Source organism: Quercus lobata, chromosome 8, assembly GCF_001633185.2.
Source record: "Quercus lobata isolate SW786 chromosome 8, ValleyOak3.0 Primary Assembly, whole genome shotgun sequence".
Lineage (NCBI taxonomy): Eukaryota > Viridiplantae > Streptophyta > Magnoliopsida > Fagales > Fagaceae > Quercus > Quercus lobata.
Genome location: NC_044911.1, coordinates 13,834,604 through 13,856,732, shown reverse-complemented (window position 1 = coordinate 13,856,732; position 22,129 = coordinate 13,834,604). Strand labels below are relative to the sequence as shown.

The window sequence follows — 22,129 nt, the reverse complement described above, 5'->3', positions numbered from 1 at the left end:
AAATCATTACACATTACAACACATTGCAAATAAATATCATGTTACCCATTCATTCGCATTATACATAACAACACATTACAAAGAAAAACCCATTGCATATTTCAAATAACAACCCATTACAAAGCACAAATAACAAATACAAAAAACAATAATAATAATAATAACAACAACACATTACTTATCAACAATATAAAAGTGATATGTGTATATATATATATATATATATATATATCTACCAAATGAAAAAGTGAGTATATATATTAGCCAAGTCTAACTAAAAAATAAAAAATAAAAGGTTTGAATATCTACCTACAAATTGAAGAAGAAGAAAAGTTTTTTAATTTGTAGAATGATCAATGTGTGTGAAAGGGAGAGTTTGGGCATGGGAGAGAGCTGTGAGAAGTGAGAGTTGAGTGAGTTGGGAGGTGAAAAGTATCAAAGTGTTTATATTTGAGATGGTTGAGGTGGGTGTCAAATGTATTGGAACTCGAGTTTGATAAACTCAAGTTCCATTTAAAAAAGAAATTTACCGTCCTCACATAGTTGAGATAGGTGGGGTAGGTGGTGAAATTTACTGCCGCAGAAGTCGAGTTTGCTATACTCAACTTTCAATGTAAGTCGACTTTATTATGCTTGACTTTCAATAGTCTACGTGGCTTTTTTCTCTCTTTTTTAATCCATGTCAAAACTAATTTTAGTTAGGAAGTCAATTTTGCTATGCTCAACTTCCAAAAAAATCCAACTAACTAAATAACTTTGAACCATGCCATCTGCCTAAAATATTTCCGGAACTATTATGTTTGGCAAATTTTGCCTGTAAAAGATAGAAAGAAGAGAGAGGAGAGACCTCTGCCGGCAGAGAAGAAAGAGGAGAGACCTCAGCCACTGCAAAGCTTCTCCCCGCTGTCTCGCCAACCTTGTACCGGCGGCACCGTGGTGGTTCTGCCGCACCGTTCAATGCCCAGCACATGGTAATTTTTTTTTTTTTTTTCCTTTCATTCGTTCCCTTAGCCGTTCGTGAAATTGCTAATTTGTAGATGGCTGGCTAAAGAGCTCGGAGGGACAATTGTAAATGAGAAGCTTTTTTCAGCGTTATTTATCATTGGAACTATAATCTATGGCTATGGTCCACTGCACGCTAAAAATTGATGGTAGTGAAATACAGAAAATCTTAGAATTTAAATCCACAAAGAAACTTTTTTTTTTTAATATCCATGTGCGAATTTCTATGGTAGAAATTCTTGGTTTGGTTTAATTTTTGGGTTGGGTCTCTGTGAGCTTGTTTGTTCAATTTTCTGAGTATGAGATGTTGCTTTTGAGTATGCCATAGAGGTGTTTGATCAAATGCCTGAGAGAGAGAGATGACTTACTGTGTTAGATGAAATACTTTTACAATGAGCAAATTTTAATTGAAATTGATTGTTAGAGGCTGGTGGGGAACATAGTTAGAACCAGTTGCTACTCGTACTTGAGAATCAGTTCAATGTGTTTTGCTCTGTTGCTTTGAGGCTTTTGATATCAACTGCTGCCCACCTTTTTTGCATGTTAGCTATGAACACATGTTTTGACTAATTGTGGCTTACACCTATTTTAGTATTACATGATTTCTTTAAGGCTTTGCTCTATTGCTTTGAGGGGCGACAGCTGATTCAGAACCCTTAAGTTTCTTATGAAAGTAATAATGCCGTTAGGTATCATTAGACTATAATTTTTCTTCATTATAGATTGCTGCTGAAGTTTCGTTTTAATGTTCAAAATTTTAGTAGACTGGTTGTTGGATTGCATGTTTAAAGGGTAAAATATGCCTGGCAGCCTGATTGATACTTTAGATCACAAGTTTCTTTGATAGGACCGTATCCAAGCCAACTCCCTTAGGATTGAACTTGGGTGGGACAAGTATTAGATAATGACCTTAGCTGTTACTTACTTCATATCTATACCATACAGTTTTTCGCTAATGAATGGTAATCTTCCCTAGGAAGATTGAATTTAGAAACTCACAGAATCATATTAGAAATGACAAGTTGCATGAAGTTTGAAGTATTGGGAAAACTCATTTTCCCTCTATTTAATTTATATATGTTCAATAGATATATTTCTATCTTCTTTAAAACAATTCTAAAATTCTTGAGAAAATTGCTATGATGGAATTTAACTCTATTGACCTCATAATTTTTTTTTAATTGTTCAAGTGAATATAAATGGGAAGGTTAAATCATCAAATATACTTTTACCAGGTTATGGCTAGCAATGGATAGCATTATTCAAGAGAGATGGTAGCAAAAGTATCCAGGTCCCCTTGAATATGGAAGTAGTATGTGTGTCTGCTTTACTAGGTTATGGCTAGCAATGGACTCTGGGATGTTGTAAGCAATACAGATGTTGTAAACATAAATAGGGACACCATCAAAGAGCCCGGAATGTGTGCTAAAAGATTGGCGACAGAAGCTGCAGAACGATGCAACAAAGATAACATCACAGTAATTATTGTTTTCCTGTGTCCAGTGTCTACAGCTGAGAGGAGACATTCCTAAGTTGTTACTATTGCAAAGCATAAGAGGATTTTGTTTAAGTCTGAGTGTTAATGTTGGAAGTCACTTACAGAGACTATATATGTATGAGTACTAAAAAAATGGTTGGTGATATAATAAGAATGGAACTAGTATTCTGCTTCCACAGCTTTGTACTCAATTTGATTATTATTATTATTATTATTATTAGTAGTGATTAAAAAGATATTGTTGTAACTATGACAAAGGGTAAGGTTCGTGTAGTTCTCAATTTGGCTTAAATTTTGCCTTAAATTGGATTATTCTAAGGTACACCTTTTGTTTTTGCATTGGAATAAAGGAAGGAGGAAGTCCTCAATTTGGCTTAATTTTTGCCACAAGTGGGATTATTCTAAGGTGCACCTTTTGTTTTTGCATTGGAATAAAGGGTGATGAAGTCCTTGTACGTATTGAACTTTATGCAATAACTCTAAGACTCTTTAATTTCTTTACTATAAAAAAAAACTTTCAATTTTTTACATACCTTCAGATAAAAAGAAAATAAATCTTGTCATCAGAGTAATTCAAATTTTTAATGCACTAATATCATGTCATAAACACCAAAAACTGATTATGTCTCAATCTCCCATGGATTGGAATAATAATGAGTGTTTACAAATAGTATATTGTTTGCCTAAAAATAACACTCGATGAATCAATAATCACACTTTTCCAACAATATTGAAAAACAAAAGTATACCGGCTCCATCAGTAAACAAAATACTGAACTAAAACATTATTTATCTTCCGGCTACCACTAGAACCTTAGCCTTTCCCTTATCCTTCTTGCTTCTGTTAGTGTCGTCCTTCTTTATTCGACTTTGACTTGATTGTTGAATACCCATATTTGATTGCTGAGTACCCTATATAATATACAACCATAAAATAAAAAGTCATCCATACTTACTTCACAAGCCACTAGTATGCCTTCACATCTAGCTTCTTCAACTCATCCATATGGAAGTTAAAAGAATTCTTTGTTGCTGCCCTAGCAGCTTTCCACATTACATCTTTGAGTACCTTCCCTGGAAAATCCTTCTTGAAATTTGCGTGTAAATGCCTAACACAAAATTTGTGCTCTACATTAGGTATAAAATCCTTAAAGGTCTCTATTAATCTCTGCCATAAAAAATAAACAAATATACATTAGTAATTCATAGTCAGGTTATAAATCAGGATATTTAAAATAAAATAAAAAAAAACTCACATGCACATTAATTGTTTCTTGCTTTCTGTCAATTTGAGATAAAGACCCATCCATTCTCATCCACATGTCCAAATTCCAATGTCATCCAACAGGCATTGTAGACACCAAGTCCAAGAGCTTTAATTCTCAATTTCAACAATAGCATAAGCAATTGGAAAAATATTATCATTCCCATCCTTCCCAACAGCAACCAGCAACTGTCCCTCTGTTGTCCCCTTCAAATGACAACAATCTATCCCAATAAGTGGCCTACAACCTGCTAAGAATCCCCTTTTGCAAGCATCAAGATAAAACATACATCCTCTCAAACACATTATTCACAATTTGTATCTTCATTGTGCTACCTATATTCCACTTCCTAATAGTGGCTGCATAGTCCCAAAGTCTCTCATAATGCTATTCCTCAGCACCATGTATCATCTTAAAGGCCATTCTCTTAGCCTTATTACATTGATCTAAAGTCACATCAACTTCATGGTCCCTAAACATTACACCCTTCAATGCATTTGCTGTCCAACTACGATCATCCCTAAAGAATGGTAAATACTTATTGGCCTGCCACCCTGAAGAAATCTTACTATTCTTATGATCCTTGTCGCATGTATGTATGCTCTTAAAACTCTTGATTTGAAAGGCATCTCCCATTTGTGTTTGGGATGCATGTATCTTCCAACCAAATTTTTTTTACATACAACTGTCACTCTCCACTTATCATTGTGTTTATACTCAAAGTCATGTTTTTCTCTAATACACCACTCCTTTAGTGCCTCCTTGAAGACTACATGTGATGCAAATTTGAGATCATTTTCAAGTTGTACATTTTTCATTCCAATGCGCTAGTTAAATTCAGGGAACCTAGGTCTTGGGTTCCCTTCATTATCTGATGATCATTCTGCACTCTTCAACTCATCACTATCCCCATGATCTGAGTCTCCTTCACCATCCCAAACTCCCTCAAGCAGCTTGCCCCCAATTGTTCTGTTGATTCCATCATCTTTCATACCAAAATCTTTATTTATATCATCATCAGATTCAGAAAAATCACTTAAATTGTAATCTTCATCATCCTCTACATCAATTGAAACATTAACAATTTCAAGTTGGACATCAGCCTCAATAGTATCATATTGGGATTAAGGGGCTTGTACATTTGGCATAGAAGGTGAATTTCCAAGGAGTGACAATGGACATTCATCCATGGCTACAACACAAAATTAACAAGAACATTAATAAAAGAGCTAAAGAGAAAAAATAAATAAATAAATAAACACAATATAGAGAATAGTGAAAAGAAAAAAAAAAAAAACCTTGAGTATAATAAAATGACAAGTCAATTAAGCTCACCAAAGTACACAGGAATATAGCAAGATATATAAATGTCACATGAAAGCGGACAAAGGACATCAATAGATAGGAATGTTACTATGCCAATGAAGTGTTAGTAATAGTAGGTAGAATGAAAATTCAAAATTGAAGATGCACTCATTATGATATTTTATTTTTCTTAAAGAAAAATTTATTAGATATGTGTGCGTGCTCGTGTTCCAGTTGTTCTAGTGGCTCTAAAAGGTCATTCATATTTGACCCTTAAAATAAATTTGAGTCTCACAGTGAGACAAGTCATTCTCTCCTCATACTTTTCAAATTTGATGGTTCATGCAGCTGAATGAGGATGGTATTTTGGTGTTGAAAGGTTTAGATTCTTAAATCTCAAAGAATCTTCCTTCTGATCTGCATAAGCTTTGATGTAAAGTTCATTGGAAATCAATCTGCATTATATACATATCAAACAATCATCAATGAATTTCGAGGTATATCAGAAACTCAGAACTGCATATGTATAATCCTTGAATAAATATTTTAGAGCATAACTAGAGAGAATTTTAAGTGTGGTGCTATTGCAGGCTCCTACCCTGTTCCCCACCAGCCTCTAACAATCAATTTCAATTAAAATTAGCTCATTGTAAAAGTATTTCATCTAACACAGTAACTCATATCTCTCTCAGGCATTTAATCAAACACCTCTACGGCATACTCAAAAGCAACATCTCATACTCAGAAAATTAAACAAACAAGCTTCTCATTTACAATTATCCCTCAGAGCTCTTTAGCTAGCCATCTACAAATTAGCAATTTCATGAATGGCTAAGGGAATGAATGAAAGGAAAAAAATAAAAAATAAATGCCAAGTGCTGGGCATTGAAAGGTGGAACGGAACCACCACGGCGCCGCCGGGACAAGGGCGGTGAGACGGCGGGGAGAAGCTTTGCGGTGGCTTGGTCTCTCCTCTCTCTTCTCTGCCGGCAGAGGTCTCTCCTCTCTCTTCTTTTTATCATTTCTATGCTTGATTGAATTTGTTTTGTGAGGAACACGTGTATCTCACATGCCCATTCTGTTAGTGTTTTAAAGTTAAAAAGTAACTAAAATACTGATTTGACACATGGGTATAGTTTAGGGAGTAAATTGGCCTATATAGAGGGTGTTTGGATTGCGTTGAAAGTGGCTGAAATACAATGTTGCGTTTTTCAGTTTTTTTTTTTGTTTTAATTTTCAGCCGCACTATTTGACCAATTCAACTATAAACAGTGCATTTGTGCACTGTTTACGGACCCACAAATTCCACTTTTCAGTAACTTTTTCATTAAAAATGGGTCCCACGATACTATTCACACATTTAAAAATTATTTTGCTACAGTATTTTCAGTTTCAGTTTTCAATTTCAGCAAAAATAAGTTCAATCCAAACGGACCCATAATATAGTTTAGGGAGAGTTTTGACTCGTGGTTAAAAGTTTAGAAGGAGAATAGACATTTTTCTCCTATTATACCTATAAAAAAAAAAATATATATATATATATATATATATATAAATAAAACCTTAAATTTGTGAGAAAGTGTGAGGGGTAAGGCAATACGTGAAATCGCATGAAACCAATGATGCAACTAGCTTAGCTCAAAAGACAAGGCCTAAACACACACACTATTGCATCAATACAACATATAAGATGATTGCTCGATTCGGTTTCTTTGCACAAGTTCAAGTATTTGTTGGACCCGATTGGTGTTTGCAATTTGTGATAACCCTTGAAAGCTTTGTTGGAGGTACTAGAAAGTTTTTGTTTGTGTTGCTTGATCTAATTTAAGTCAAGGTAGAGATTTGTTGATTGGTGGCTTGACTAGTGCAGAAACAATGTCAATTGTGCTTGTTTTATGTTAGACAAAATAACCTTTACCTATTCTTTACAGAATTGTGTAGCTTGCACAAAAAGACTTTAGTTTGTAACGTTAACACAACTTTGGTCTTTTGTACACCAGTTTTAAAGAATTAACAATTTTGTGGTGTGCTAGTTGTGGTGAGAGAATACTTTGCATGAATTTGGCGTTTGGATGTAATTATGAGGGTGCTTTTGTTTCACCTTTTTTTTTTTTTTTTTTCTTTGTCTAAGTGAAAATTTCTCCTCCATGCGGCCTATATGTGATTTTTTTTTTCTATTTCTCCATTTCTATCTCATATAAACCCAATATTTTTAACTACAAATAACAAATAAATATCAAAGTTTCAGTTACCTCAATATTTTTAACTACACATAACAAATAAATATCAAAGTTTCTGTTACCTCAATACTATCAGAATCAAAGAACATATACAAGAAACTCTAGAACATTTGATTTTATTTTCAAAGCTGAATCAAATTAGTGACCATGTACATTTAGAAGATCTCCCGAAACAAACAGTGCATCAACAAAATTCCACTAGGTTCTAGGTGCAACAATGTGCATTTCAGCCATACTAAAGAAGCAATGTATGATGTTAATAACTAAACACCCTTGAATTATCAATATTGCATCAATCAATTGCCGTGGAGTAATATTGACTTCAAGCCAATTTTTATGAAATCACCTACAGCAATGTAATCATAATATGGGTATCGCGCATTATTATAGTAGTAATCAACATCTTTTAGCAACCTCTTGAGAAATGGTCTTAGAGGCTTATTGCGAGTGACCTTCATCATCATCTTCATGTTCATTTTCATCTTCATCATTACCTTCACCTTCACCTTCCTGTTCTTGTTCTTGTTCTCTTGCATGGGATGCATTGGGGTGAGAAGTAGCAGTATCTTCTTCTTCTTCTGCTTCTCTCTGTTGTTGTTGAGGGATTTCTTGGAGGTTCTGAGCTTCTTGTTCTTGTTCTTGTTCGTGTTCTGCTGTGGTCTGTTCTTCTGCATGGGATTCATTGAGAGAATTAGCAGTATCTTCTTCTTCTTCTCCAGGGACCTTTGTCTTAAGCTTTTTCTCACTTCCCTGAGTGCTTTTTCCATCAGAGACTGGACGTTTAGATGGTGACTCTGGTGGTGTAAAATTCATAATGTCCACTTCTTCGTCTTCTTCTTCTTCGTCTTCATCTTCTTCTTCGCTTTCTTCTTCGCTTTCGTCTTCGTCTTCATCTTCATCATCTTCTTCTTCGCTTTCTTCTTCACTTTCGTCTTCAACTTCGTCCTCATGTTCTTCATCTTCTTCTTCGCCTTCGTCTTCTTCTTTTTCTTCTTCTGGTTTTCTAATTGCATCGGATTCATTGGGAAGACTAGAAGTAGGAGTATCTGGGAGGTTCGAAACTTCTTGTTCGTGTTCTTCTTCTTCTTGAGATCCTTCACTTTCTTCTTTTTTCTCTTCTTGTTCTTGTTCCTGTTCTGTAACTGCATGGGATGCATCTGGAGGAGTAGAAGTAGGAGTATCTGGGAGGTTCTGAACTTCTTGTTCGTGTCCTTCTTCTTCTTCTTCTTCTTCTTCTTCTTCTTGGGTCGTGTCTTGCATTGGAGATCCTTCACTTTCTTCTGACATTTTTCACTCAGAGAGAGAGAGAGGGGCAGAGAGATAAAGAAGAAAATGATTTGTGTATAGAAGCGTTGTGATTTCCAGTTGAGTGGCTGTGGTATTTATAAAGTTCGTTAAAAAGAACTGTGTAAAAACGGTGCCCAATTCAGAACTATTATTGATACCAAGCTATTGAGGCAATCTTTCTCGTTTGTTATAGAGCAGGAATTGGAATTGGACCAGCTCATTACTTGGCATCCTGGGGCCTACTCTATAAGCGACTTGGGCCTATAGCTGGATGTAATTTCTCACACTTTTGAATAATAAAGAATTTTTTTATTAAAAAAAAAAAAAAAAAAAAAAAAAAAAAAACTAAAGTCAATTGGGGAAAACATTCTTCTGTCAAAAAAGGGTTAGCTCATTACTACCATTAATTTTGTTTGCAATCAAACTGTTATCACAGACATAGAATCTTTGAAAAAAATTTAATAGTACATAATAATAAGATATACTATTATTTTTAAATTGGCTAAGAAATTTATTATTTGGTCCCCTACTAAATTGAATATCAGCTCCCACAAATCCAAAAATTAAAGTGGCCGCCAACCCATATATATAATGTGGTTGATGGCTCCCTCATCCAAAACAAAAATAAAAATGAATCCCTTTTTTTTAAAAAAAAAAATTTAAATCTCCATTCATAATAAAATAGAAATTACTTATAGATTATAACTGTGTTTTGTATACTATTTTGGTTGGCTTATGTCAGACCCAGAAAGGCAGAAAACCGAAATATGCAAAACCAGTATTTTGCGAAAAAAAAAAAATGTAATGCAAAAATTTGTGAGTTGTTAGAGCACATACATATCAAGTGTAGCATGCAAAAGTCTTTCACTCAAATAATCCACACTCGTTTGAACTCAAAATCTCAATTGTAGAAAATTAAATTTTATAATACCAGGACAGGTTCCACACACTCATTTATCCAAATTTGAACAAAATACAAATTGCTTGAGTTGTGTACAAAATTATAGCAAGAACTTCCGTGTTGTGTGTGAAAATATAGCAGTGAGCAAGTTCAAGACTTTAAATTTTGAGGGGGAAGGCAATATGTGAAAACACATGAAACCAGTGAGACAACTAGCACAGTTCATGACACATGGTCAAAACACACTCACAATTGCATCAATACAGTAGAAATGATGATTTATTGGACTCAGATTGGTGTTTGCAATTTGTGATAGTGCTTTTGTACTAACTTTGTAATCTCTCTTCTTCTTTTCTCTTCTTTTTGTTCTATGTGAAAAATTTTAGCTTCTCGGACATGAGTGATTAATTTTTCAACTTTTCTATTTTTATTTCGCATAAACTCACTCTTTTTAACTACACAGGACACAGATATCAAAAACTTATGCTATCTCGACAATATCATAAGGAAAGAACATGTACAAGATGAGGACAAGAAACTCTAGAGCATATGATTTTATTTTCACAGCTGAATCTAGCTGCAACAATGTGCATTTCTGCCATACTAAAGAAGCAATGTATGAAATGGTAACCAAAATCTCCTCAATCAGTTTATAGAATAGGAAAGAATACTAAACACCCTTGAATTATCATCAACTTGGTAAAGATGATGAATTGACAATGACTTAACTGCATATACATCAAGGGTGCAATTATCCTCCAGCTCCTTATGGAAAAGGTGATGCAATAAACCGTGATTTCTTCAGATTCTTCCAATCTTCTTTGAATCCAGAATTAGTCCATATCCTTTGCGCCAAATTGAATGCCCTCTGATGAAGAGGATCAGAGAATTTCTTAGCCACACCCATCTTGGCCAAAGTCTCCTTGTATTTCTTTCTCAGCTTCAATATTACATCAATCAATTGCCGTTGCGTAGCATCGACTTCAAGCCAATTTTTGATGAAATCATCTACAGCTATGTAATCATAGTATGGGTATCGTGCATTATTATGGTAGTATTCAATAATGCAATTCAAGAATCCAATCTCGTAATCAACATCTGTTAGCACACACTCAAGAAATGTTGTTGGAGGCTTATCGCATGTGACCTTTGTCCTAGTCTTTTTCTTTATTCCCTGACAGTCTTCGTCTTTAAGATCAGATTTCTGGGCAGGACGTTTAGCTGGTGTCACTGGAGATGATCTCCACTTGTTCATCTTCATCTTCATCATCAGAGGTAAAGTAGTAGAGGAAATGTCCACATCTTCCTGTCCTTGTTCTTGCTCTCTTGCATTGGATGCGTTGTAGTGAGAAGTAGCAGTATCTTCTTCTTCTTCTCTCTGTTGTTGTTGAGGGAGTTCTTGGAGGTTCTGAGCTTCTTGTTCTTTTCCTTCTTCCTGTCCTTGTTCTGGTTCTTTGGGCTGTTCTTCTATGGTCTGTTCTCCTGCATGGGATACATTAAGAGAAGTAGCAGTATCTTCTTCTGTCTGTTGTTGTTGAGGGAGTTCTTGGATTGGAAATCTTTCACTTTGTTTAAATGGTGTCTCTGAAGGTGGTGAAACAGTGATATTGCCCACTTCTTTGTCTTCGTCATCTTCTTTTTTCTCTTCTTGTTCTCTGGGCTGCTCTTCTCTAGTCTGTTCTGTAATTGCATGGGATGCTTTGAGAGAAGTAGAAGTATGTTCTTCTTCTTCTTCTTCATGATCATCTTCTCTCTGTTGTTGTTGAGGGAGTTCTTGGAGTTTCTGAACTTCTAGTTTTTGTCCTGCTTCTTTATCCAGGGTCATGTCTTGGAGTTGGATTGGAGATCTTTCACTTTGTTCAGACATTTTTCAGTCAGAAAGAGAGATAGGGGGAGGTGAGGGAAATAGATTATATATATAAGCCTTACGATTTACAGTTGAGAGGCATTCATTTATAAGTTCGTTAAAGAGAGGGAGGTATAGTTGTAACTGTAAAAAATGGTGCCAAACCAAAGTCGGTTTGAGTTAACCAAATAAGCCAATGGTAAAACAAGGTCATTTTTTTGGGGTACTGGCCTTCGGCCAAAAATTTCATTTGGCATCAAACTGTTACCATAGATAGAATAGTATAAGGATGACTGGTAATGTGTGTAGTAAACGCTGCCGTATAATAGGCAGTTGCATAGAGTGACAAGTATATGTTTTTGTATTTGTAGTTGAGTCTTCAGACCTCTACACATAATGGTCCTCTGCCCATTGAAGCTAATACTAGAGCAACTTCAATGGGGAAAAAAACACTAGAGCAAGTAAATGGGTGGAAACAACAAAATTCCTACCCACGAGCATTCCACTTTATGCCTCACCAAGTGGAACACCTATTGTGTTCCAATGTATGCCTCACCAATTGTAGTATTTAATGTCTTATTTTTATTTTTATTTTTATTTTTGATTTTTATTTTTATTTTTGATGAGATCATGTGGATAAATTAATTAAAAGGAGAAAACTAGAAGAATACTGTGACTTACTGTGGTTGGTAAAAATAACATAGGGCACAATGGAATAGAGAATTTTGATTCAGGTGGACACATTTAACAAGTAAAACATAAGTTATCTGGCTGTGGACTTGCTTAACCCTTGATTATGGTGTAGTTTGTTTGTTCTGTTGTTTTGGTTGAATTTCTTCTTACTATTTGGAAAAAAGTAATCATAAATTTGAAGACATTTTTTAGAACAAATTATAGACTAGTCACTTAAATAATCATAAATTTTGTAGTGTGTCTTTGTGTTAGAACTCATTTCTCTCTTCCTGTGTGTGTGTTTATTTCTCAAAAATAAATAAATAATCACAAATTTTTTTTGCCTTGACAAAACTTGAGCTATTCTAAATCTTTAAAATGGTCTTGCTACATATTCCACTTCTAAAACATAAAAATCTATCAACAAAATAAAGAATTATAAATGAACAAATATATATATAGGGACATCATTTAATCTAACTAATGATTGATAAGGGGGCTGCGCTATGGCAAAATCATGGTGAATCATGAATCCATTCCATGAGTACTCCAATGAGGATTAATATAACTGTACTATTTCGAATTCAGATTCAGTCAGACCTCTGTCCCAGTGGAATTTTTCCTTGAAGAGGGTCCAAAGCCATGCTCTTAACCACCTCTCAGCTGATCCTTTGTAGGATACAGTTTCTCTTCACCCATACATACATACACCATTGAAGGACTGAAAGAGCATATTTCTTGAAATTCTGTTATAAAGCCACCTGTATCAATCAAAATACAAGAACCACTTTGTTAGATTTCAATAGTGATGACTAAGAGAGGAAGTAGGGCAACCCCTTCCATTCCTCAATAATATCTTGTTAATTCTGCATATACAATGCATTTAAGGCAAAGAAAATCTGCTTGGGAATGATGATAATTGTGATACCTCTTCTAAAAGAAATTTATGGACTATCCTCATCTGAACTAGAATTATCCACCCGTCTATCTGTTATTGCTGGGAAAAGCAGTTGACGGAAATCAGGAGACTGGCGTGGATCAGGTGAAGCTGGTGCTGTAGGAGCCTCTTTTTTCTGTGTTTTCATTTGCCTCTTTGCTGCATCTCTTACCTCTCTGCATGACTTATCTAACATTATCAAAAAATCCCGTACAATGACAAATAAACGTAAGCCCTCATTCTTCCCTGCTTTCCCATGGAAGTAATCACCAGTGCTCTTTACCAAAGACATGATTCTCTTTTCTTCCTCCAGGAGCCACTTGATATCAATCTCAGCTTTCTGCACAAAACTCTTTAGTGATTGGTGGAACCCACTATCTTCCCCAAGACTCTTCATGTCTGAGTTCAGGAAGTCTCGAGCTTTAATCAGTTGATGACCAAGTTTGGAAACAGTTCCTATCAAGCTGTCAGCATCCAGAATCGCTGCTTTCTTGACATTCTCAAGTTCATCACCCAAACCTGAAACCACCTGCAGACCTAAGCTTCGGTAGTGCTCTTCTGTGTCATGGGAGGTTTCCTCAAGCAGATCATCTGATTTGATGCTGGAGAAACTCTGGCTCTCTTTAGCTACACGAGCAGCTCTTACACCTTCAGATCGGATTATCTCTTGAACTACAAAATGCAAAAGTGTGGTCTTGCCATCTGTTCCTTTTACATCTGACAATTTCAAAAGCGTGTCAAGCTTGAATGCTTGTGCACCACCACGAAAGGTTCCATCATTCATGCGATTTCCAGTTTTAAGAACAGCTTCAAGAAGTTTGAGGAACAGTCGACTGTTTCTGAGTTCCTTGCAGGCAACCTGGTATATAAGAAAGATATGCCAAATCAATCAGAGATTACCAAGTGAGGAATCTAGAAAGCAATAACCAGAAAGTATCCTCAGATGATTTCACATGCAGAAGCAGACAACATCAAGAAGCCATCTGCATTTGCATGGAACTAACTGAAAATTTTGATGAATTCATACTACATAAGCATGAATGAATGAATTTGTGCAATCATGTGAGCTAATACATACATACTAACAAATTTAGGATCACAGTGACCTCAAGTGTTTCCGACAACTCCAACTCTTCCATCTAAACTATTCCTCTGTGATCACAAACACCATATGCCCATCAATTGTATAGGCCGCAACTAATATAGAAGCCCCTTCACTAGACCATAAAATATGTCTAATGAATGCAAGTGCAAAAGATGGGTGCAAACTTTGATGGGGGCACACAGGAGCCCTTACACTATTGGACTGACATATCTGTATGGTGTAAGCCATGTGATCCATCATACAGTTCAATATAACCATAGACAAAACATGTTGAACCTAAGTCATTGAATGGCGTTCATATTATTTTATTCAAATCATAATAAAAGAGTCACCCAAGTATACAGGATGTATACAACTGGGGACCAAAACAATCAGGCACAAATGAGATATACCAAATATAGATCAAATCCTTTGCTTTGATATGATCAAGTCCTTCTATATGGAAGGCGAAAGTTGAAGATCCAGTCCATTTCAAACAGGTCTGTCCTTTGCAAATTAGCAGAATTGAACAATTGGCAAACATAGGCCTCTCTTCAAGTATTCAGCGAATAGTAATAAGTATGTTCTTATAATTTTAAGGCTAGTTCATTGGCAAAAATGCAAGTATTTGGACTCCGAAGGTCACATTGGACCGAAAGCACCATACCTTGCTACCATAACGTCACTGTATAAAATTTTGATCAAATCTTTTGCTCTTGTCCTCCTGAGCACAACTTAGTAAGAACCATTGTTATTTATGCCATCTCAGCTTTTTATATTACCTTGTGTTTTGGCTTGTGACTCCATATTGAGTATCATTTCATTTTAGCTTTCTGCTTTACACAGCTCCAAATAAATATTTTTCACTCAGCAGGTTGTCGTGCTCTGGTGCTCATTTAACACAAGCCTTAGTTATGCTCAGCAGTTTGCCATCTCATTATCTTACTAGCAAATTTAGGTAGTTTATTAAATTTTTTCGTTGCCAAGAAAATTAAAGTAGTTAATTAGTTCCATTTCCCATTTGCCCAATTTTTTTCTTAAAACGTAGAGGTGAAGAGCTACAAACAGTGAGACGTGAAAATATCAGTTCATAGTCATACCTCTAAGGTTGCAAAAGACTCCCTAGTGATGGTAGCCTCCTCCTGAATGGTACACATGAAAAGCAATGCATCCATTCGTTTAAAAGCAAACGGGATATCAACCAAGACTTTTAGGAACCGCTCAGCAGGCCCAAGTTGAGCAATTTCACCATTGAATAGCCTAAGCTTCAGTTCTTCTTCTGCAGTTGGTGCCATCTTCAACAAAGTTTGAAGGAGTTCTGGTGGAAGCTCATTTCCTGATTCAACTAAGGCAGTTAGAATATGGTTATTATGCATTGACACACAAATTAAAAAGCACTATAGGAGCATGATCAATTTTGCTCTACATTGAAGAGATTATTTTTCTTGACCACATGATGCAACCAGCAAAAAGCTCTCAGAATGCAGAACAGCAAGACCAAAGATCACAGTAATTCAAACTTTAAACATATGGTCCAGTTTTGATGTGAGACATAATTGGCACCCTTCAGACTACTTTAGTTATTAACAAGTCTTAGTATTATGTTTCTTTAGATTAGAAAGCTGCTGGTTCTGTTTTAATTGAGTTTTACAAGAGTATAGATAACATGATAATTTCAAATTTTTCTAGAACTGGCTGTAATGTGTTACACCGGAGGCCCATGAGTTTTATTTTATATTTTTTTTTTCAGTTCATAAGTTACACACAAACCCAATGGGTCTTGAACCCTTGACCTCTCCCTCCGTCTAAAACTTATAAGGAGAGGAGGTGCCAATTGAGCTAGAGCTCATTGCAGAGTTTCATTTTATGTTTTGGAGTTCTTTTCTGTTTTGTTTAAGTTGTTTCCTACTTGCTTTAGCAATTCCTATCCTTTTTAATCTATTTAGAAAAAGGATTAAGAATAGCCCATATAAAGGCTTTTATTTAATCATTCAAATCATAGAGAGATATGAATTAATAAATTTCAGATTTTCTTCAAGCTTTGCAGGTGTGATTGTCTTCTCCTTCATATGCATGATTGCTTAAGAAAACCAAGTGCAATTGCCTAGGGTTTGTCTTCACCCCTGCAAGGCATAGATTACCTTCATGAAGTGCATCTTGAACTTCCTCTGTTGTCACATTCAATGCCCGCAGAAGAATTGCTAGATTTTGCGCTTTTTTCGGATCAATGATCTGAATTTGCTGGGGTGAGGGATCTTGCGAAGAAGACTCCTTGTGTGCTTTTCTGTTTTTATCAACAGCATTATAACCAAACAGAGTTTCTATCATCTCCTCGTTGAACCTGAAAAGTATAGACAAATTGTATTCAGCAACTAATTATCCATATTGATTCATGATGAATACATAAAAATAAAGAAATTTGCAACTTACTGGAATGATCCAGATTTAATCTGATGCCAAACCATAGATTGATCAGGGCTGGCTAGGACCTTATCCCAGAAAAATGGCTTCAGTTTAGCTTTAGGAGCATTAGCATCATCCTCCAAGCCAGCATCCTCACTAGAAGTAGCATTTGATGAATTTTTTTGTCCCAGAGGTGGTCGAGCTACCTTTGAGCCTAAGGGAATTGGTGGTGGCCGAGGAGGAGGTACACCACTCTTTGGAGGAGGTGGTGGTGGACGAGGACCGAGTTTGGTGCCTGGAGCAACAGGTGGTGCTGGTGGTGGCAGTGGTGGTCCGGGAGGGTGAGGGCCAGCACCACTAGAAGCTTTCATAGAGGGAGGTGGTACAGGAGGTGGGGGAGGAGGTACAGGAGGTCGAGGAGGATGAGGACCAGCCTTGCTGGGGGGAGGCCTAAAGGAAGAAGGAGGTTCAGGAGGAAGAGGATCTGCCCTGCCAGGAGGGGGCTTCAGCGGAGGCAGTCCAGAAGTGATCACTACCCGCCCAGGAGGTGGCTTTAGAGCAGGAGGAGGTACCTGTCCATTTACATTGCTTGATGGTTCAAATGAGTTGGGTGAGAATTTGGCAGCAACAGCTCCAGCTCCCACTGATGAAGTTTCATGCAGTGAACTGTGGAAAATATCAGACCCAATGCGGGAATTCCCATCCAAAGATGAGGCCTTTTTGTGATGACTGGAGTTATTACCATATGAGTGATACCCAAGCTTCTCTTCTTTTAATGAATTTCCTAAAGCAAAAGATTTTTGTGAGGGAGCTGAAAGATAAATGCCAGAAATAATATCATAATTGTGTCAAACAATTATAGAATTACAAAAAGAAGACTTATGGAAACCTACCAACAGAGTAGTCACTTAAGCTCAGGCTGAGAAGGGGCCTCTCATCATTTCTTCGAACTCCTGAGCCTCTCCCACAAACCTTACAGCAGCATAGGAAGAACAGTGCTGCAACTACAAATGTCACTGATGCAGTTACAACAACAGCAATAACAACAGGTTTACGGCTAGCACTTTGCTTATTTGCCTGAACATTTGAATTAGAAGCCGGACTAGCAGAAGAATTGTTTGAAGTTGGTGGGAAAAAGGGCACTGGTGAAGGGGGCTGAGAATTAGAATCTAGACGACTGGAAGGTCCTGGCAAAGGTGATGGTGCTGGATCAGCAGATGGTGTTGGACTTGGATTAGGTGATCCGACTGCTGGGGCTGGTGCTGGGGCTGGTGGTCCTGAACTTTCAGCACCCAAATTCCTTCTGGGAGAGTCAGGCCTGGGATATTGGGATTCAAGATTCTTAGCATACCAAATCTTGGGGCCACCTTCTTCTCCAGAGACAAGAAACTGAATACTAATCTTTCTTAAGCAATCTAAAAGAGTTCTTTCCAACTGGGGATGCAGAACACTAATTATTTTCTGAATGTTTTCCTTTGCTAATGACTGGGATTTTGAATTGACTTCATTCGCACTACTTGATGAATCCTCCAGACAGCGTAAGTCTAGACCCTCGTTAGCTCCCTTCAGATGGATCAAATCTTGCCTGCAACTGATCCATAGTAGTGCTGCCTGCAGTAGGAGAATGTCAATGAATTTTTGTTTCTTCTTGTGCAGTCTTAAGGACCATAATGTTTTTTTTTTTTCCTTTTTGACAATAAACTTAAGTAACATAGTATAGCCAGTTTTTCCCTTAATCTCTCTACACTTGAGATTATAGGTGAGCGTTGAAAGCTGATACGTAAGCACTATATATTACACCATACCCTTCTTATGTCCACCTATGGGAATCAAAACTTCAAGGAAAGATTAAATTTTGTATTTACATGTGATGCAGAGAAACAAGATCAGCAGAAAATTCTAAACAGGGAATTAAGAATCAACGAGAGAACAGAAAAATAAATAAATCTAGGAGTCAACAACTAGGATTGCTTGAAGGCAGCACCCAGTGAGCTGAAAAACCTAGGAAGTAGTACTTAGGGTTGCCTACCTGGAATCAGCGCCAAGGCATTGGAAATTTTTCAATTGAAATTATATTCATCAAGCAAATTATCTCCAGTGGCGCACTTATATAGACTACTAAGACTAAACCTAATCATAATTGACTTGGCAAAGCCCAATTATTGAACTACAAAAGAATTACAAACATAACCATAATGAGTTGTGCTCCCAACACATATTTTTGAAGTTTTGAAGCATACTGATGATATTAATGCAGAAATACATATGCATGGAGCATTTCATAATATGTAAAGAATTGAATCAGTGTCCCATAAGCTTGGTAGCCTTCCTATCATATCAGAAACTTGAAAAACTACCAAAATATTCATTGTATTTCCACATTCACTCACTCACAAATACACACAGTAATGAAAGTCATTGACAGTTAGCAAAATTATTAGTAAGTAAGAGCTGGTGCAAGCAGAAGATTTAAACCATAATCTCATATAATTTTTTGCTCCCTATCTTTTCCTTCTTTCAAGTAAAGGGTAAAACAGATTCAAATTTTATAATTACAAGACAAAACTTCCCACATCACAGCAAAGAACTTACCACTTATGGAATTAAATGTAATTACTTCAAACAAATCATTATAGAAAACGTTCACAATATGACAATCTAGAATAAAGAAAACTTTTTTTTTTTAATGATGTGGTACCCGTGTTGGTAAAAGCGAGGGGCGTACTCAAGCGCAAAGGCCTCTTAGAGCCTGGGCACAAAGCGCGAAGTGCAAGCGTGCGACCGATTGAAGTGAAGCCCACATTTTTAAAAAATAATTTAAAAATTTTTTAAATTATTATTAATGAGAAATGCCACAATCAAATGATCAAATCATCATATAAATTGAAATAAAACTTTTTATATAATTCATATAACATTTAGATATGCCCTACTTTTGCAATTTTAACACAAAAATTGCAAGTCAAGTCATTTTATTTTTTTGGATAAGCTAGATATTAGTACTTCAATGTAATATCCTTTCTTAAATCTCCTATATCTATAATGCCCTATGACTAATTAGTAATATTAGTTAATAATTTAATCACTTAATGACTATAACTCTAGAAGAATTAGTTTGCTATGTTCAAAATCAACCACTAAAGTAACTAAACAATTACCACATATATTATATCATACGTTTTTTTTTTTTTTTTTTTAATGAATGAGCTAAGAATATGAGGACATTGCAACATGGTAATTGGTACCAAGGAGCTAGGTGGTTTACTGTTTCAAGGAGAAAAAATAAAAATAGAGAAGATCTGGGAGGTTGTGGGTTGGGTTTTAGGACAAGTTATACTCAAAAAAAAAAAAATTTGATAAGTAATTTACACTAAAAATATACAAAATCAATGGTTTATATCAATAATGTCAAGATCCTATAGCTTTAATTCAGTTTTGGTTTTTTTTTTTTTTTTGAAAAATATAAAAAAGCTCCAAAAAGTGCGCTTTGAGCTTTTTGAAAAAGCGCACCTAATGCGTGCTTCTTTGAATGAGCTTAGCTTTTGAGGCAAAAAGCGCTGGAGCCTTGGGGCTTCAAGCTTTGAGCTTAAGCGTGCTTTTAACAACATTGTGTGTTACCTCACTGAGGTAAGCCCTTTGGATCCACCCTTGAAGATTAAGCCACAGATACACGACCCCACCTGTCAGAACTGTGTATAAGGTAATTTAGGATAACTCCTAGTGGGGATCGAACCCTGGATGTTTCTACAGCTCATCCCAAGCCTCCAACCACTAGGATGCACTATGACCGGTTATCTAGAAATTAAAGAATACTCTGCATTCTTGCACTGATTACTGGAACTACTATAGGCCCTACCATGCCAATTGGATCAAAATAATATTTTCATCAGACCTAATTTCCACTGTTATTATCCTACCCAGTGCACAAAACTCCTATTTTGGCAGGATCAAGGAGAGGTCATCTATCCATTCAATATGAAGCATTGCACTATATAAAATACATGAATGCCTTAAATCAAATTTACCAAATTGCATTTAGAATAACAATACCCTAAGACAATTAAAACAAAACTATAGTCACTTACCATGTCCTCATCTATCTCCCCAGACGCCGGATCAACAATTTGGCTGAGAAACACTTCCTCATCACTGTTCCTCTCTTTTGAACTTACTGCTGCCAAGGTGCAAACCAAAACTATCAAAGCAATGAAAACCCGTATCTTTATAAGACCCATAAGTAGTTGAACTGTCATTACAAGCGAATACTATCCTTCTCATTTCATCAATGCCTAAACCTTCCACAAGTAAAGCCCTAAAAGAGCTTTAATCACCCAAAAGCTTCAACTTTTTCACAATATGCCACCGACCCAGTTCGATTTTTGCCAAGATAAACCCTATAAAACCGCAATCACCAACACCTATATCCAAATTGGCAATCCCCCACTTATCCACCAAGATTTTAGGAGGAACAAAAAAACCTGAAACTTGGAATCAAACAAAACCCAATATTTTTTCTTCTTCTTTTTCCCAAAACAGCCAAAATATAGAATCAAATCGCTCACAATGAGAAACCCACCAAGAATAAAAAAAGGGTAGGCTCAAAAAAGAAACATTCTAGATCAAATTCTCTTGTTGAAAATTCAAATTGTGAATGCCAAAGAAGCAATAGCCCTCTCTCTCTCTATGTGAAACCTTCCAAGACGAGTCTTTGTTTCTGACCAGATCCAAGAAAAGGAGCTCAGGAAAAACTTAACAGTGAAACCGTAAAAAAAAGGTATGTATGTACAAGCCAAAGCCGTGTTGTCCTGTTGACTAGAAAACATGAATAAACAACCTTCAAATTCTTTTCATTTGAAAGGGAGAACTGTTTCCTACGAAAGCTACTAACAAAATTGAATCGGCTGACTTTTTTATTTATTTATTTTAATTCTTCTACCATTTGCATTTATATGACTCTTTATTTTAAGAAATAAGAGATTGGCTTCAAATTTGTTTGGCGCTATCTTAATCACATTAATTTACTGTTATTAAATTATGTTCGACTTGTTTGAAAGTTACGTAATAAATTGAAAATGATATTTTAAGATATATTTCAAGTGTTTTTGTTTTGTTTACACTGATAATTGTCCTTGGAAATAGGCCAAGGGCATTGTCGTTTTGGAAAGGTCCTGAAGTTTCAAATTTGATTCACGCGTTTTAATAGTTATTATCCTACAGCTAGCAATTGATGAGGAAAACCTAGATAAGCTTGCTTAGCTTAATCAATTTCCATGAAATTCCTTTTTTTTTTTTTTTTTTTTGTGAATAACCAATTTTCATTAAGCTGTTGACCTTAATCTTAGTCCCATCTTTTTAGAAACATAAAAAAAAAAATGTCAATTTTATCTTTTTTATAAGATAAAATATGTCAGTTGAGTTACAAAATGATTATTTGGTTGTAATTAAGAGATAAAATTACTAAATTAATATCTTTTTTTTTTTGTTTTATTGAGGAACTACTAAGTTAATATCAACTCAACATTTTCCTTGTTAATCAAAAACCTTAAACACAATTATACTAAATAAAAGCTTTTTAATGGCCCAATGAAGCCGTTTGTTTTACTGCCAATTCAAGTTTTTAGTAATGATCGGGTAAATTCTGCTTTACAGAAAGATGTTTCTACTTTATAACTCTTTTTTTTTTTTCTCT

The 22,129-nt window shown here is 35.7% G+C and overlaps 2 protein-coding genes and 2 long non-coding RNA genes across 4 annotated transcripts; 1 reads left to right on the top strand and 3 right to left on the bottom strand.

Annotated features, from left to right (window-relative positions):
* Positions 1–697: 697 nt before the first annotated feature.
* LOC115958335 lies at positions 698–2,750 on the top strand. The gene is made up of 2 exons (XR_004084508.1): positions 698–971; positions 2,238–2,750. It is a non-coding gene; the product is annotated as an uncharacterized LOC115958335 (long non-coding RNA).
* Positions 2,751–3,124: 374 nt separating this feature from the next.
* LOC115958336 lies at positions 3,125–4,975 on the bottom strand. Its single transcript, XR_004084509.1, has 2 exons — positions 3,757–4,975; positions 3,125–3,668 (listed from the first exon to the last, which is right to left on the bottom strand). It is a non-coding gene; the product is annotated as an uncharacterized LOC115958336 (long non-coding RNA).
* Positions 4,976–9,935: 4,960 nt separating this feature from the next.
* Positions 9,936–11,929, bottom strand: LOC115958333 (myb-like protein V). Its single transcript, XM_031076738.1, has one exon. It carries the CDS (start codon positions 11,363–11,365, stop codon positions 10,265–10,267), a length of 1,101 nt encoding a protein of 366 aa, XP_030932598.1. The 5' UTR covers positions 11,366–11,929; the 3' UTR covers positions 9,936–10,264.
* Positions 11,930–12,386: 457 nt separating this feature from the next.
* On the bottom strand, positions 12,387–21,345 carry LOC115958332 (formin-like protein 5). The gene is made up of 7 exons (XM_031076737.1): positions 20,526–21,345; positions 17,334–18,051; positions 16,468–17,224; positions 16,179–16,378; positions 15,138–15,373; positions 12,945–13,812; positions 12,387–12,777 (listed from the first exon to the last, which is right to left on the bottom strand). Exons 1-6 carry the CDS (start codon positions 20,691–20,693, stop codon positions 12,961–12,963), a joined length of 2,931 nt encoding a protein of 976 aa, XP_030932597.1. The 5' UTR covers positions 20,694–21,345; the 3' UTR covers positions 12,387–12,777; positions 12,945–12,960.
* Between the last annotated feature and the right edge of the window lie 784 nt (positions 21,346–22,129).

What these genes read in the sequence shown, in the direction of transcription:
- LOC115958333 (XM_031076738.1), bottom strand. Translation starts at nt 11,365, where the DNA reads ATGTCTGAACAAAGTGAAAGATCTCCAATCCAACTCCAAGACATGACC.
- LOC115958332 (XM_031076737.1), bottom strand. Translation starts at nt 20,693, where the DNA reads ATGACAGTTCAACTACTTATGGGTCTTATAAAGATACGGGTTTTCATT. An exon ending in GGGAGATAGATGAGGACATG is followed by an intron (nt 18,052 to 20,525) that starts GTAAGTGACTAT and finishes CTCCTACTGCAG; the next exon opens with GCAGCACTACTATGGATCAG. An exon ending in ATTAAATCTGGATCATTCCA is followed by an intron (nt 16,379 to 16,467) that starts GTAAGTTGCAAA and finishes TATACTTTTCAG; the next exon opens with GTTCAACGAGGAGATGATAG.